At 44.1% G+C, this 15,578-nt stretch overlaps 1 protein-coding gene across 5 annotated transcripts in view; it reads right to left on the bottom strand.

Moving 5' to 3' along the window:
* Positions 1-15,168, bottom strand: part of MTCL1 (microtubule crosslinking factor 1) — a 106,710-nt gene extending 91,542 nt beyond the window's left edge. For 4 of the 5 annotated variants that reach the window (XM_075416458.1, XM_075416460.1, XM_075416461.1 and 1 more), the window contains exons 1-3: positions 15,014-15,167; positions 3,646-3,870; positions 1,978-2,136 (exon numbers count right to left, since the gene is read on the bottom strand). In XM_075416458.1, the coding sequence (XP_075272573.1) occupies positions 1,978-2,136; positions 3,646-3,843 (357 nt within the window). In that variant the 5' untranslated portion in view covers positions 3,844-3,870; positions 15,014-15,167. Of the gene's footprint in view, positions 1-1,977; positions 2,137-3,645; positions 3,871-15,013 lie in introns of all 5 variants that reach the window. The other variant, XM_075416459.1, reaches the window with a different exon arrangement.
* Positions 15,169-15,578: the final 410 nt, after the last annotated feature.

Raw genomic sequence — 15,578 nt, 5'->3', positions numbered from 1 at the left:
CTACGTGGCCTTTGGGTCACTTATCTCCTGATATATACAGCACCAGTTTTCCCACTGGCATGTCTATAACACACTCCCTTTAGAGCTTTGTACGCATTAAATGTTCCTAAAGACGCATTGCTTCTGGTAGTTATTTGAACACATGTTGAGGCAAGAATTTTTTTTTTTTCATTTTATTTTATTTTTCAGCAATGTCAAGAGCATTGCAAACACATACTTATCTGGCACACATATCACTCTGTTTCTCCAACTTCTGGCTCACGTGTCCTTGCATGACCTGCTGAGGACCCAAACCTCCGTCTTCCCACCTACTGTGACCTTGTGAAATTCTGACTCCCAGAGAAACCGCTGCTTATGGTACAAAAAACCAGACTATCTCTACTACTGCTACCGCTACTACTACATCTTATGCTTCATCTTATGCCCTGCTGTATCTCCACACGAGCATGAATGCATCCCGCCATTCTACCTGCCATCTGCCCCTTTCCCTAGCTGCGCTCCAGCCTTTGCCTCTTACGGGGCAAAGTCTGCTTCCAAGGGAAGGTACATTCTCTTTGGCTTCCAGAGCAGCAGACATTTGAGCTAGCTGGGCTTCCCTGCCCTGCTAGGCTGCAGCAATCTAAGAAGCAGGGTAAATTCAGCCTGGTTAGAGCTAGCTTGAGACTCCAGCACTGCTGGATTGGTTTCTTTCCTGCTGCTCACCCACAATTTAGTTTCTCAAACTGCTTAATCCCAAAGGCCATCAAGCAGTATCTAGTGGGCCTGTGTGTTAATCAACAACAAGCAATACTTGGTACTGTGGATGACATGGTATTTTTGTATGGAATATAGACTGCAGACCCTGTAATGTAGTATCATGTCCAATAAGCACAGCATCCACAAATAACATTGAGAAAGAAGAAAGAAGAATAGCTAAAACATCATGCAGACTTTGTCTTTTGTGTCAGCCTCCTAAGTAATCTAAGCAACACTAATTATTTACACCGGCTGATGATCTGTCGTGTTGGGTTCAAAACACTTCACAACTCTTGCTCTGGACTCCTCATAATCCAAACATAGAGAAATTAAATAGGGGTCCTTATAAAACTGAGTCAGGCTTTGTGTCAGCTGACTTGCAAGCATTGTTTGAAAGATTAAAATAACACATAATTGCACCAGCTCTCTAAATCTGACCAGGGCTCAGAGGATAAATGCCTTACCTCATTATGCTTAAATGCTCTACCTCAATCTGGTTTAAAACTGAGCATAGGCTGAGAGCTGCCAATCTGCTGTACTGTTAAGAGAACAGAAATACCACTACACACTGGGACGTGGGCTCTGGCAAAGAGACACACTCAGTATTTGGCTTTCCTTTACTGTCCCCTGCTCCTCAGCTCACTTGCTTCCAAGGATCTTCACTTCACCCAGTATGACTATGTGTCAGCTCCAATTGAAATGATCACTTTTCTCAACAGATAGCATTTTGGTGTCTGAAGTGCAATGTTATTTATACATCACAGACCACATTCCTGCTGCCTAGTTCGTGCTGGTGGCTCCCACTGTATACCACTGAAGAGCACCAGCCCATGCGGTGGCTTGCCTCTCTGAAGTATCCTCTCAGAGACAAGTCAGCCGGCCTCATTTGACTCTCAGATAGGTGGAAGTCCCAGTCTGCGTAAAGGAGAGTCAGAGCTAGCTGGAGTCAAATCAAAGATAGTTTTGCTCCAGTAGGAAGAGAGGCCTTGAGGAGCCAGTTTAAAATGGGACCCTGCAAGAAGCCCTGGACAAAAGCCCCAGCATCACTCGTCTACCTCTCTATTGTTTCTAAATTACTAACACATTTGGGAGATACAACAAAAGCAAGGAGACCTTTTGGGCAATTGTACAAGCAATATCATCAGGCGTTTCATGTAAGAGTTAGTTTAAGATGCTCGTGCATCAAATTTCCCATCTAACCCGGCAACTCTACTCTACACAGCTTTCCTGGCTACTGCTTACCTCTTTCAACTTGTCCAGCTCATTTTGCAGTGTCTGCTTGGATACCTCCACCTCAATAATTTGCTGCCGAAGGATTTCATTTTCATCTTCTGCTTTAACACGTTTCTCCTCCACGCTCTCCAGCTCATGGTGCAGTCTGACAGAAACATCTTTGGCTACCTGGTCAGAAGACCACAAATGCATGAAGAGGATCCATGAGGAGCAACAGCTACAGTATGTCTCCTACAGTAGGAAGCATACTACAACCCCAGGCAGCTGAGACATTTTTAATTCAGTTATGAGACTGTTAATGAAAGACTCCAAGCCTTCCAAGTACCAAAATGAATATTCATTTCTAATAAAGAAATCCAAGATGAAAATACATTTGATTACCCCTCTCCAGGTCCCTCTCCACATTATGCTACAGCAATGTCATGAACAGCAGGAGGAAACAAGCAGATACCAAATCTGCACATCAAAGTCCCAGCATATCACGTCAGTAAAACAAAAGATGAGGAACTGTGCTGTAAAGTTGACAGGTCATCGAGCAAAGCCACCTCCATGCAGCAGTCTCATCCACCCACTTTTGCTTCTCTAGCAGCAATCACAACTAGGCAAGAGTGATATGAAAGCACAAAAATATATGCTAGCTTATGTTTTCTGAGTCCAGCCTAACAAGAATATTTATTCAAAAAACATTTGGAAAGGTGATTCATCACGCAAAATGAGGAATTACTGAATTACAAGTCACCAAAAACAAAGCAAACAAACTAAAAAAACTCAATATCTCTTTCACTCAAATCTATGTATGCTATTTTTACTGGGTAATGTATCAATTCTATCATGATAAGATTATAATTTGTTTTCTATGATAAAAGAGAAAATTAGATCTGACATTTTGAAAAGTTTGATGACTTGATATGTCACACGCATTTCCACTGCTGGGAAGAAATCATTCCAGTTTCAGAAGGTTTTATGGTTTGCATTTTAATGTACAAAATGCTTAATAATTCCAGTGGTAAGCAGTCCGTCTCTACAGAAGATGTTTTCAAAACAGCTACAAGATAGCAATAGTAAGAAAGACGAGTAAAGCTAGATAAGCATTGTGTCTATGCAAAGTTTAGCCTTGATGGAAACATTTCTGAAAAATATAAAAACTGTTTCACCATGAACATAATTTTTACAGGAACTTGTGTTTTTATGTGAATAGCATTTTGATGCTCTGTCTGCCTTGCTAAAATATAACAGTCTGTTCCTGTTATGAGTAACTCATTAGGCACTAAGAAATGCAACTTTGACTAGGTTTTTTTCAGTTGTTTGGCATAAGCAAGAAGAGAAAAGGAAGGAAATGGCATGAACTGGGAAAAGCATATCAGGTTTTGTTTGTACAGTTTTGCAAAGCTAAGGTTTTCAGCTAAAGCTGTAAAACAAACCCCTTTAGATCTTTCAAATGCATAAATGTAACTTGACTGCATTTCTTTCATTTTGAATCTAAGCACATGTTTTTTTACTCACTAACACATCTTTTTATGATGATAAGCTGCATATTTGTTCTCCACCACAGAAGGAGGAAATTGGTCATGACATTTGGAGAACTACTGCCTGTTTTATGTGTCACCCTCCCTTCCATTGCAGGGAGCCAAATCCCGGTCTGCTCCCTTTCACTGTGAATATGAATCTCTCACCCACCTTTAAATCTTGTTCCAGGCTCCTAATGAGCTCTCCATCCACATGGCCTGTTTGTGCAACTTTCAAGCTTTTTTGTTCCGCTTTCCTGAGACGATATTGCAGAATGCGGCAATTCTTGTTTGCCCGGTCCAGCTCTCGCCGGAGCTCCTGCAGCTGGTAAACATCTTCCTCTAAATAGCTGTCACGCATCTCTTCCATTTCAGCCCGAAGTTCATCCAGCTCATCCTGTGAGAAGTCAAAACAGTGCTCCGTCAAACCTCTAAATCTCACCCATGGGAGCAAAATAGGAAACATGCTCACTAGGATACCACATTAATGAAGTGATACAGATTGCAACATGCAGCTCCAGAAGTTATAGGAACAAAAGTTTTATCCCAACATTGACTAATTATGCCAAACTAAATTAATGAATACTTGTTATATTTCTTAAATTGCTTTAATAATTACAAACAGACCAGATGGTCATCTGTCTCCTGAAACTGGTAACACCTTCATTTTACCATCTCTAATTAAAATAAAAAGTGCATAATACTTTGCCACTATCTGAACTGATTCCTTGCTTTATTTAGACTACAGTAAATCTATTTAACCAACTATCTCAGCATCTCTGTGTATTGTGCCTTTTTAACAACCAGCAACGAAATTGTCCCCTGAAAACTTTCACGAATCTTTATGCCAAATACCGAACTGCTCCATATAAAAATCCTGTCCCATCTGAGCCTAGCACCGTGCACATGCTCAACGACAAATGGGCTGGGTGCAGGAGAAAGTGGGTTTCTGTTGTGTGTGCACACATTTCAATAACAGGACCACAGGGACAAAATAAAACGTGTGCCAGTGGGAAAAACCTGGTCATTCTTTTCCGGGCATCATGAACTGTCCCAGTTCCACATTATACCATGAGCAGCACATGCTCTCTAAAGTCAGATTTAAAGATTTACAGCTGAACAGGATAAGCTCTATCATTCCCACTTGCTTAATCTGTGCATGACTGAAGCTCCAGAGCTAAAACTCTTATAAAGGTCTTCCAAGCACTGGGGTACAAGCCATTAAACTACTGTGTGAGAGGAAAACCATGACTCTACTAACTTTGAACAAAGTTGCGGAAAAAAATCAAGAAAAAGACCCAGAAGGAGAATACTTGAAATGAACTACTAATTTGTCAATTGTTTTCTTTAGACTTGCATTTGATATTATAAAAACCAAATCTTCTGTTGAAAACATGGCTTAAATAAGTTTCCACGAGAACTGGCACTGGGATTAGGTCCACTGTCACCTCACTTCAGATCTATAAACTTGAAACACCAAGGATGGCTGGAGAATATTTCACACTTGTAACAGGTGGAGGAGACACTGCTATGGAGTTAGCTCCCTTGACAAAGCCTCCTCCAAAGCTGGACCACCAGTGTTCAGCCCTTCAAGAACATGTCTGCCTACATCCCCCTGGTAGTCCTCTCAACCATTCCCCCTTCCCACGGCCTTACTGGATGGACGGTCGTGTTCTCCCTTGTATTCATCTTGCTCCACTGGAGGTTCAGTACCAAATGAGGGACAGATCTTCTGTCTGAGCACAGTTGTGACCAAGAGAAGACAAGTCAAACTTCTTTAGCCTCACTAGCATAGTTATGTTGAAATTATAGTGTTACTTTAACCAAAATCCCATCCACTTATAAAAACTCCAGAATTTATACAGCTATGTTTTAACTTCAGTTAGCTGAGCCAGTGTAAGTCAAATTTTGGGTAAGCACAAGGCTTGTTATTTCCAAAATGACCACCTTGGGCTCAGCAGCGAGGACTTGCTCCACCAGTGCAGCCCTCCCAGGGCTCTACACAGTTCTCCCTTAGATGCTCAGAAAGGACAGACAGGTTTTCTCACAAGACCACTATATTGCTATATATTCTTAACATATTCAGATTTCTGCCATAAAGGCAACCTGTCCCACAATCTCCCGAGGACAGCTGCAGAAGTAGGATATTTGTGTGGATGGAGAAGCTCAAGGGTTACTCCCCAGTGAGCTGGATCATGCTCATGCCATACACTGTCTGAAAAGGAATAGCGTAAGCAAGTAGTAGAAGTTACCCTTGCAGCAATGACATCCTCAGAAGTTGCAAATACATTAATTGACCACAAATGGTAGACTGCGAGGAAGCAAACAAGCTCTGCAGACCAAACCCAGTAGGATTCTTTCAAAAGAATTTATGGGCCGGGCCCTGCCTGCCCCTCCTCAGGATACGGCCAAACACTCTGGCCAGTTTACAGCAAACACACTGGTGAAGTTCTGATACGATTGATATTTTTAAAAAGAAAAACATAGCAATGTATGCTTGAGTGGATTGGGGAAGAGACCTGTTTATCTTTTTAATGTACACAATTTTTCACTATGCTTCACAGTTATAGACACTTTTAAGAGGCAAAGTAAAAGTTTACCAGTAAAGATGGAGATGCAGAAGAAAATGTCAAGGTTTTAGAAACCTGTTAGAGAGCAGAAGTGGCTTTTGAACCTAAGCAAATGAGTACACTTCTGTGTTACCACTTTGTTAACCAGGTATTTTGGCTAAGGTACTCATACCAAAAGTACAGTCTTTACCTGTCAGAACCAATACGGCCCTCTAGGATGAACAGGACCAGAGTTATTGCTTAGGGCTGTTTGCAGACTCAGGAGTTGAATCTACCTCAACTAGGTTTAAGTTCAATTAACTTTTTAATACAAACTTCAGAATGCCTATGTTAGATTAATAATTTGGTAGCAAATTGAGAATTCTGAAACATAAATCCACAATAAAGGAAAACATCTGTCATCACCAAATTAATGGGACCTGGTTTATAATCTGATGTTTATATTTAAGAACTAAGCAATGGCTCTTGTGTATTAAGTCGCCTGCAAAGAACAATTATAATGTTATTGCTCATCTCTTAAACTTCCTTCTTATCTATATCAGGTTTTCGAATTAGTAAATCTGGTTGGTTTCTAAAGACAAATAATCCACAATATTTGACTTCAAAGCATTTATTACAACCAAATTTGGAAAGTGAAACTCACATCATTTTAAAAAACCTCACCCATCAAACAGTCACCCCATTGAAACTGAATATTCCCAGATCCTCTCAGTGGGCACAGGGGCTCTCCAAGTCTTAGGAGTCACTCTGTCTCCATCAGAGACCTGAATCCGATGTTTTTCCTCCAACCAAAGCAGTTCCCCAAAGAGTTGCAAGCACTGGCATGAGCTGTATTTCAGGAGATAGGCCTGTCTTTTACCTCCCGGAAAACTGAGGTTTTCTGAATCTCCCTTAACAGCACAATTCTGACTTTGCAAGTCTGTGATTTTTTTGTTGTTGTTGTTATGCTTGCCTCTGGTTTTGGTTATAAACACACAGTTTCCTTTTCTCTAGTGCAATTTTGCATACAAATTAAAATTTAGGATACAATCAAGAAAGCTGTCCTTGCACAACTCTACTTTCAGATTTTTTTTGACTGAATTGAGCTTCTTTTCTACACTTCTTTTTTTTTCTACTCCTAAAACTTTCATACAGAAATCAGATTGCATCCTGACCCCTTGTACTTCGGAATACAGCATCCTTTGGATGAGTTTTAATATACAGCGACATACATGCAAGCACATTGAAGGCACAAAGAATTTTGGTCGTACAAGGAGCAGAAACCTCACCGCACGGGCTGCACGCAGCACCAGCCTATTTTCTGCTGTGTTATTGCAGTGCCTGGGGCTTGGTTCTACGTACTCTGTCTGACCCAGGGAGGAAAAACCCAGACAGGAGAGATAAAATCTTTTTGAGTAGCAACCTGAAGTCCTATATTTATATATTGAAAATATACACACAGGAGCATGTCACCTCTGACATGTCAAAGTATAGGAAAACGATATGTGGTTCAGATTTTGTATGACAGCACACAATTATGGACGCTGGGATAATCCTTCACTAGTTGCTGTAAAGACATAATCTTGCTCTCAATACAGGCCACTAAACCAGTGGCAAGGGTGTAGATGTTTCTAGTTCGTAACAGTTTATCCTCCTTGGTAGGTACCTGTGATTCTGCTGTAGATGCTGAAACCATGTGTTAGCATCTCCCAAGTCAGAGCTGTTACAATTACACCTACAAAATCAGGACAGCCTCAACTTCTAAAGCGATGTGTGCACACACAACAGAGGAAGCTAAGTTAAAGACCCAGGGAAGCAGAAATTACAACTGAAACTACGATGGTCCTACTTACTAAACCAGCAAACTTACCGCTTTGGAGGAAAACATGTCAATCATAAGTGAAATCACAGATAAATACAGAAAAGCCAGAACCTTAAAAATCCCAAACTCGGTAGTTGGCAAAAAAGATGCTTTGGCTGTGAGGCAATCGGAAACACTAGAAAACCCCCATCCCCGACTTCATTAAAATGTATTGTTCTTATTACTGTTATTATTGTGAGTGAGAATTGAAGCTTTCTCTGAAGAGGTGTTGAGCTTCATACCATGGACTTTAATATTGTAAAACTGAAGAAAGAGATCAGAATAGACACTTAAGAGTAATTAAAACACACAAGTAAGGAAGCAGCCACCCCATTTTGCGCAGCCAAAAGAGGGAAAGCCTGCTCCCTTCTTTAAACAGGGAGGACCTGCTCCAGCATCCAAAAGTGGCAATTGAAATTGGTTAAGTGCCAGCATAAGAAGCTTCACTTTGCTGTATGTTCCTGTAGGGGATGAGAGCCTTCTCTTGATCCCTTTTAATTTAATGGTAATTATGTTATTACCATCAGTAAGAACAGCACCAGGCAGAGAGTCCTGGAAGAAAGAATAGTGTTTAGGAAAAAGCTAAACTGCTTTTCCTTCCAGATGTCACCCTGGTCATCAGAAAGAAAAAATGGAAGTGGGGGAAGGAAAACAGCTTTCTAACTGGCAGTTCTTTCAAATTTGCAGTAGAAATCCCAGTTGCGCCTGAGTCTAACCACTTATGGTTTCAGCTGCTTGGCCCAAATGACTTCCTAAAGGCCAGCTATTTGGGGTCTAATAGGGATCACTCATCTGGAATTCACAGGGTGGCTGTGCGAAGTGGGACACACTTAAATAGCTGCTCCATTTGCAGGATTCCCCTAGACTTCAGTGCAAAAGCATGAGCAGTAGGATTTGCTGTTGCCATGTCAGTCTGCCAAGCCAAGGTGAATTGGCTGAAAGGGGAAAGCCTGGGTGCAGTTTACATCACTGCATAGCCCAAATACATACTGATGGTGTCATTTCACATCTGTACTGTGCAAATTGAAGACTTGCCTGTCAGAAAAGAAGCCACTACCTCATTAATACCTTTACTGATGTCATGCTTGTTTATTATTGATTTAATTCATAACGAAGTATAATTAAGGGTAAATTATAGGAATATGCCTTGTTTAGGATTTGGGGGGGAGGGGGAAGCGTGGGGGAAGAGAGAGAAAAAGGTCAGGCCATGCAGCTATTACACTAAGCAACCCATACTCATGTGAGTCATTCCCACTGAAATGACCGGGAATACTTGCACAACTGATGGGCTGTGTCTACCCAACCAGCCTGGCTGAGATTTGTAATGAGGTTTGAAAGTAAATTTTCCAATCATCCCCACCGACTGCGAACTACTTCAGCCGACAGAGCACGCAAGAATGTGATTCCTTCTGAAATTAAATGAACAGAGACCTACACTCCAAGTGTGGATCAAATGTACTCCGTTACTCTTGAGTCCTCTGGACAACTTTAAAACACTTGCATGATGGGGATGTTTCATTGAAGGAACCAGACTAAATGCAGTCCAAAGTCAGACCCCTAAACGGCATACAAAGACACAGGTAGGGAGGGGCCTCAGCACCAGCTGAGTCTAGGTCAGTCTGCTCATCTGCCCTCATTGAGCTGATAATTATCAGCTAATATAGAAAAAGCTCTTAACTCAGAGTGTGAATAGAGACTAAAAACTGGAATCCAACCACAAGTTAAAAAAAAAAAAAGGAATTTTGGAAATTACTATGAGGGAGAAATTGCACGCAGAAAATAGCATAAAAGATGTATGGATACTGAATTCATCACTATGTATTTACAGTCGTGTGTATTAGCAAACTGAAAGTCTTTAGGCCTTAGTGAATTTGAATGCATCAGTGTCCAGAAGTTATTTACTGATTTGGAAACATCTGCAAACTAGGAAGACAAAAACGTACAAAACCAATCAACCGTACAGCATTTAAGAAAATGCAAATGAAGGATGAAATTCAATTCTCCATGTAAAAAAATGTAAGTATTTATTAATTTAGCCAAAAGTCATATTTATAGAATATGCCAGTACTATTTTCTAAATAGAAGGTTATTTAATACACATTAAATCAAATGAGGAGAGACTGGGGAAGGGAGGAAGGGCAGAAATTACAGTGAGTAGCTGCTCTTGCGCTGGCAAATCCAGAACTTCTCGAAAGCCCTTGATAAATCTAAGATTCATGAACTGTAATTTTACGTAATCTCTGTTTTCGTATTTTAAATATCTCAAGCTGTCTGTATGTAGGAGATGCTGCTGCGGAATAAACACATCCCCCATATCACTTTATAGGAGAACTGCAGTAGGGATAAATATGTTCTAAAAGGCTTTGGCTGGGAAGAAAGCAACAACCATTATTTTCCCTCTTGCAAAATATGTTAATGAACCTAAAGTCCATGGGCCCCCCGATATCATTGTTTAGCTCTCAAACCAAACCACTTGACAAGCCATGCTCCCATCCAACATTGTTTGAAGCTCTGTGCACAAAACAAGATGAGAACTGAAAAATCGTAGGACCATGAGCACCTGTTGACTTCAGGGCTGGTTTAAGTTTGCAGGATCCGAGAGCGAGAGCAGCATCTGGCAGCTTTTCTGCTTCATTCAAGCATTAGCCTCGGTATTGTTCCAAAACGCTTCCTCGACCGGGGCTGCCACAGCCCTTGGAGCGGTCATCTGGCTGGTGCAACGTTGAGATCATCTACTGAGTGCCAGCGAGGGAGACTCTTGCCTGGTGCATCACGCAGCTAACGCCCTCCAGGCAGCCCAGGGGTTGACGGGGACACAGCCGGGGCTAACACGGCACACGGCCCTGCTATTCTTCCCCAAAGTGACCTCTCCCCCTGACCGCTGACCATCCCTCTGGCCAAGCCCCTGCTTGCGGGTTTTGTGCCCTGGGCAGGGTTAGCGCCTGTGTTCTCTTCGGGACCGGCAGCCACCAGGTGGGAAAAGCAGCATGTCAAGCAGACATGCGGGATGAGCTTTGCTTTGCTAACCCCAGTAACCCTCACTAAAGAAACTGATCCCATCGCTTCGCACCATTTTTGCTCTGCAAAGTTTTGTATTTGACATACACTACTCCCTGCAGGTCAATAAAAGAAACGGTGGTATTGCTCCTTGTGAGTCCATCTCAAACCCATGGACTTGAAGACCTACAGTTTCAAGGGAGATGACAAATACAATGTAACCTCATGTGACACACGCTGCAATTTTAAACAAAAATGAACATCCTTTAGATGTATCAGAGTGGAAGAAGTGGCCTGGAGTGGCCCCTTATTCAATTTATATCCAGCAAATGCCTCAGACAAAAATTAATATAGAAAGAATAAAGACAAAGCAAGACAAACAAGATGATGATCTAATTAATCCAAGACAGTTTAGAAAATATTTTTGTGCTAGTCCACGCTGTAGCAGCATTTCTGGAGTGCTGAACTTACACCAACACACGTACAAAGGGCAGGCCCTGTAAAGCAGAGCAGAGCAGGCACCCGTTTCGCTTTAAGGGCTGTACGAAGCGTTGCGCCTCACGTAAGAGGCTGCTTCCACACTGCGGCTGTGAAGGATATAAAGAGAAAAGGGGCTTGTGTCACGACTAAAATACCACTGCTGTTTCTGCTAGCAGGTTTATTTAATTAAAACAGTCTGAATTAAACTTTGGCTGAGATAAAGCAAGAACATTTTTAATTGCTAAAATTTGGGCCCTCTTCCCTGGGATCCCTCCTCCTTTAGAGGGCTTTACACTACAAAGAGCTTCTGTCAAAGTTTCCCAAGGACTTGCACAGTGCATGACGCTTCTCCACGCGCTGGAGAATTTAAAGCAATCCTGAAAAACAACTACTTGTGTGGGCAGTATTTTGCTATTTCTAACCGTACTGGCTAGCAATAACTAAAACTTTACCTTCTACTTGCACTTTACCCGTGACCTCCTGGCTCCACAGAGTCAAGCACCATGACATAATTTCTCTCTTACATACCAACGAATAAGTGATACCTTTTAAATGCTGCTGTAGTATTACAGCCTTCCCCCACAGGCAGCTGAAATAAGGTTATGCAAGAAATACACGAAACTGAAATCAGTGCTGAAATTTCACAGAGGTAGTAGAAGAGAGACTTCCCCATGTAAACACTTCTCCTCAGCCACTTCACCTACAGGCTTAACTTTACAGCTAGTTGGCCACTACTGGAGCCGAAGCCTCATCTAGGGTAAAACCACAGTCCCTGGAAATATACCAGGTGGGAACCTGGCGTCAGGCTGAGATCTGGCTCACAGTATATGAAGTCTGAGACACTGGCAGCACCAACAGTTTGCTCTGCAAAGGCTTCCACGGAGCATTCTGGGAGACTTTCTAGCACTTCTTGAGCAGAAATAAAAATGCTTGTGTTTGGTTTGTTTTTTTCTCATAGCCCTTTAATCTCCATTAATCTTTAGCACTAAGTCTATGTAGATATATATATATACACACACACACACACACACTACATTCTATAACCTATGTTCCAGACACGTGAAAGATATGTGAAAGACCTCCCTATGTGCAAGATAAATTTTCCTGAAATGGGCTTTAAAAATATACACACTTCCTGTTGCTCCCCAGCTGCAGGGAGGGATAAGGAGGAATGAAAACTACAAAATGTGGCATATGGCCACGCTCGGGAAATTAACAGTTTCTTCCGGGATTTATCTAATCATTTGTTTATTGACAGCTGACAGCTTCCCCACTATCTCTTAGCCACCTCCAGTTGAAGGAGAAACACAGCTCACCCCAATACCAGCCAAGGGAACTGCATTGTAAAAAATGCGAGGAACAAACCCACAGGTAAACAGCTCACGCAATGCTGTGGTTTTAAGTTGCAGAAGGTTTTGATAGGTTTCCCTAGGAAAGGGAAACAAAGTTTGGGAATGCTCCTGATAACTTCTGCAGCACTGTGCTGTCTCCAAAGATTTCAAGAGAGGAGCAGAACTACAAAGACTTCATGCAACCGGGTGGCCAAGGAGAGCAGACAGACCCTGTACTCATTCCCCTCAGAAGAGGCAACAGTGTGAGCTCGTGGCTTTCCAGGCACCAGGACACATCCACTGGAAGGCAACTGAGACACAGAGCCCCAAGAAACCAGTCTGTATTACCCCACTGGTCTCAGAAATACTGGCAGCCTGAAAAAGTCAATAGTCCAAATCAAAGCAAGGTTGGGACACAGTTGCTGTAGATGATGAAGACATGAAGGTGAAAGACCTAAAGACACTGTTGCACAGGGTGAGAGGTTTAAAATGATGTGGAATAAAGTTCTTTACCTAGGACTTGCCCAGGTCAATCAGGTCCCACGATCAGAAAGTCCCTAACAGTGGTCAGTCCTAGACAATTCAGACAAACTCATTTTTTCAGCTTCCCATAGTTAAAAATTGCTTTCAGTATGAAACAAGAGGTTTAACGTTCTTCATAAGGAGTTAAAATTTAAGTACTAGAACTGTGTAAACCCTATAATGCAAAGAGATGCTCCTGGGCTTTTGGCCTCCATGCCTTCTAATGGCAGTGCCAGTTTACCTACTCCTAAAGCAATTTCTATTATCAGTTCTGATTTCATTCCACCTCCTCTTGTTTCTGGGTGGTCAAGTAAAACAGAAGCTTCTGATAAAGGCTCTCTATGCTGCTCATCATTTTATAGACTATTACATTTCCCTAACACACGTCGGAGTTTTCCATCCAGAGAGTGCTATAAAAGCTTTGCTATGCGCCAATAATTTTTATTGGTCTAGTTCTATATTATCCCTTTCCAGATGACCAGAGTGCCCATGGTATCTCAGGTACACCCACTGATCTGTGTAACAGCTACAGATCTATAAAACATCGTAATATTTTCTTTGTTATTCTCTGTTCAGTTCCCACTGAAATCTAACACAATTTTTTGCCTGCAGTTTCACACTGAGCAGAGGTTTTCATCGCTGTTTCTCTCATGATGCTTCTGAGTTAACACAATACATTTAAAACCCAGAAGAGTGCATACTCGGTCCTTCTTCTCTCCAAGTGCTTCAGATTTTCAGTATTGAGATTTATTTCCTATCTTCTGCCTTCATTTTTCACTCATTCCTCAGGGGTTAGGTCTACAATTAAGTTCTGTCTGGTCTTTGCTGGGCTTGACTTAAGATAAAAAAACCCTTGATGTCATCAAAAAAATTTTGCTGTATCATTGCTCGTTCCTTTTTCCAGTTCATTAAGCAGCACCAGACCCAGCAAAGAACCTTGCAGCCCCCTCGCTGTTAACCTTTCGCTATGCTGAACGTTGTTTCTTGTCCCTTAGCCAAAAAACCCTTAACGAGCCCAGTCTGCACCTTTACCATCCTTCTCTCCCAAGGTTACACCCAACTACAGTCCCTACCTGAACAAAACTCCCACGGATTTCCACGGTCGTTTTGCTTGACAGCAAAGGGTCTCCAAAAGTCAGGGAGCAAAGACTGCCCTCACCAGCAGCAGAGTAGCTGCGGTTACACGACTATCTCAGTTTATCTTATTTATAGATCTTTATGGATGTCGCCTCTTTGCCGTGCCAAAAGATCAGACTGTCAGCGCAAGCCCAGCGAGAGGTTCCCGTAGGTCAGCCCAGCCCAGGGCACGCCTGAATCTAGCTTTTCGGTTTCTCCGAGGATGGATGCACGCAGCTGTACTTTTCTACCTGTACAAGGCTGCAATGACACTTCTTATTGCTGCTCTCGTCATTCTGTTAGGACTTCACAACGAGCGGCTTCACTTTCCAGTGATCAAGTAACACCACAAACAGACAAGATAACGCTGCCAGCCTTCCCATACGGAACCAGGGAACCGGTTTCCTTGGCTTTTCTTAAAGGGCGATGCTGAGGAAAACAGTTCCTGGAAAGCAAGGTCCTGCTAACCGGCGGAGCGTTCGCGGTGCTTTGGAAAGGGCTGGGGTGTGCGGAGCTACCCCCACGCCAACCAAGCGTGCCGACTGCCACAGCACCCGTGGCACCGGGCTTGGGTTCCTCCAGCCTCCGCAACCCGGGCTTGGGCTCACCCAGCCTCCGCAACCCGGGCTACGGCGGCCTCCCCCTCCCCTTCCCCGGGCGGGGACCCGCCGAGGCGGTGCTCACCTTCAGGTACTCGTTCTCCGAGCGCAGCTCCTCCACCTCCCGCTGCAGCTCCTCCGGGGCGGCCGGCGGAGGCTCCCCGCGGCTCGGGGCTGGCCCCCCGTCCGGGGGCGCGAGCAGCGGATCCCCGCGGGGGCCGGGGGCCGGCGGGGCCCCGCGCCCGGGGCCGGAGGCGGTGGCGGGGCCGGCGCGGTTCGGCTCGGCGGCGGCGGGCTGGGCGGCGGGCGGCTCCCGGTCGCTGGAGCCGGTGCCGGACTCGGCGTCGCTGCTGGCGGCCGGGGCCAGGCGCTGCTCGTCGGAGAGCGGCTCGGAGGGGCAGTCGGAGAGGTCGGAGCTGCTGTCCGTGTGGCCGACGCGGGCCAGAGCCGCCGCCGCATGGCCGCTGCCCGCCGCGGCGCCCCGCTTCCCCTTCCTGCCCTTGCCGGGCGGCGGGGCCGCCTCGCCGCCGGGCTGCTGCCGCCCCCCGCCCCGGCCGCCGGGGCCCGGCTCCGGACCGCGGGCCGCCCGCTTGGCGCAGGGGCCGGCCCTGGCGCCCGCCCTGCCGGCGGCGGCGGCGGCCTTGCCCCCC

This window comes from Opisthocomus hoazin, chromosome 3 (assembly GCF_030867145.1).
Source record: "Opisthocomus hoazin isolate bOpiHoa1 chromosome 3, bOpiHoa1.hap1, whole genome shotgun sequence".
In the NCBI taxonomy this organism is placed as follows: domain Eukaryota; kingdom Metazoa; phylum Chordata; class Aves; order Opisthocomiformes; family Opisthocomidae; genus Opisthocomus; species Opisthocomus hoazin.
This window is presented reverse-complemented; position numbering and strand designations above follow the sequence as displayed.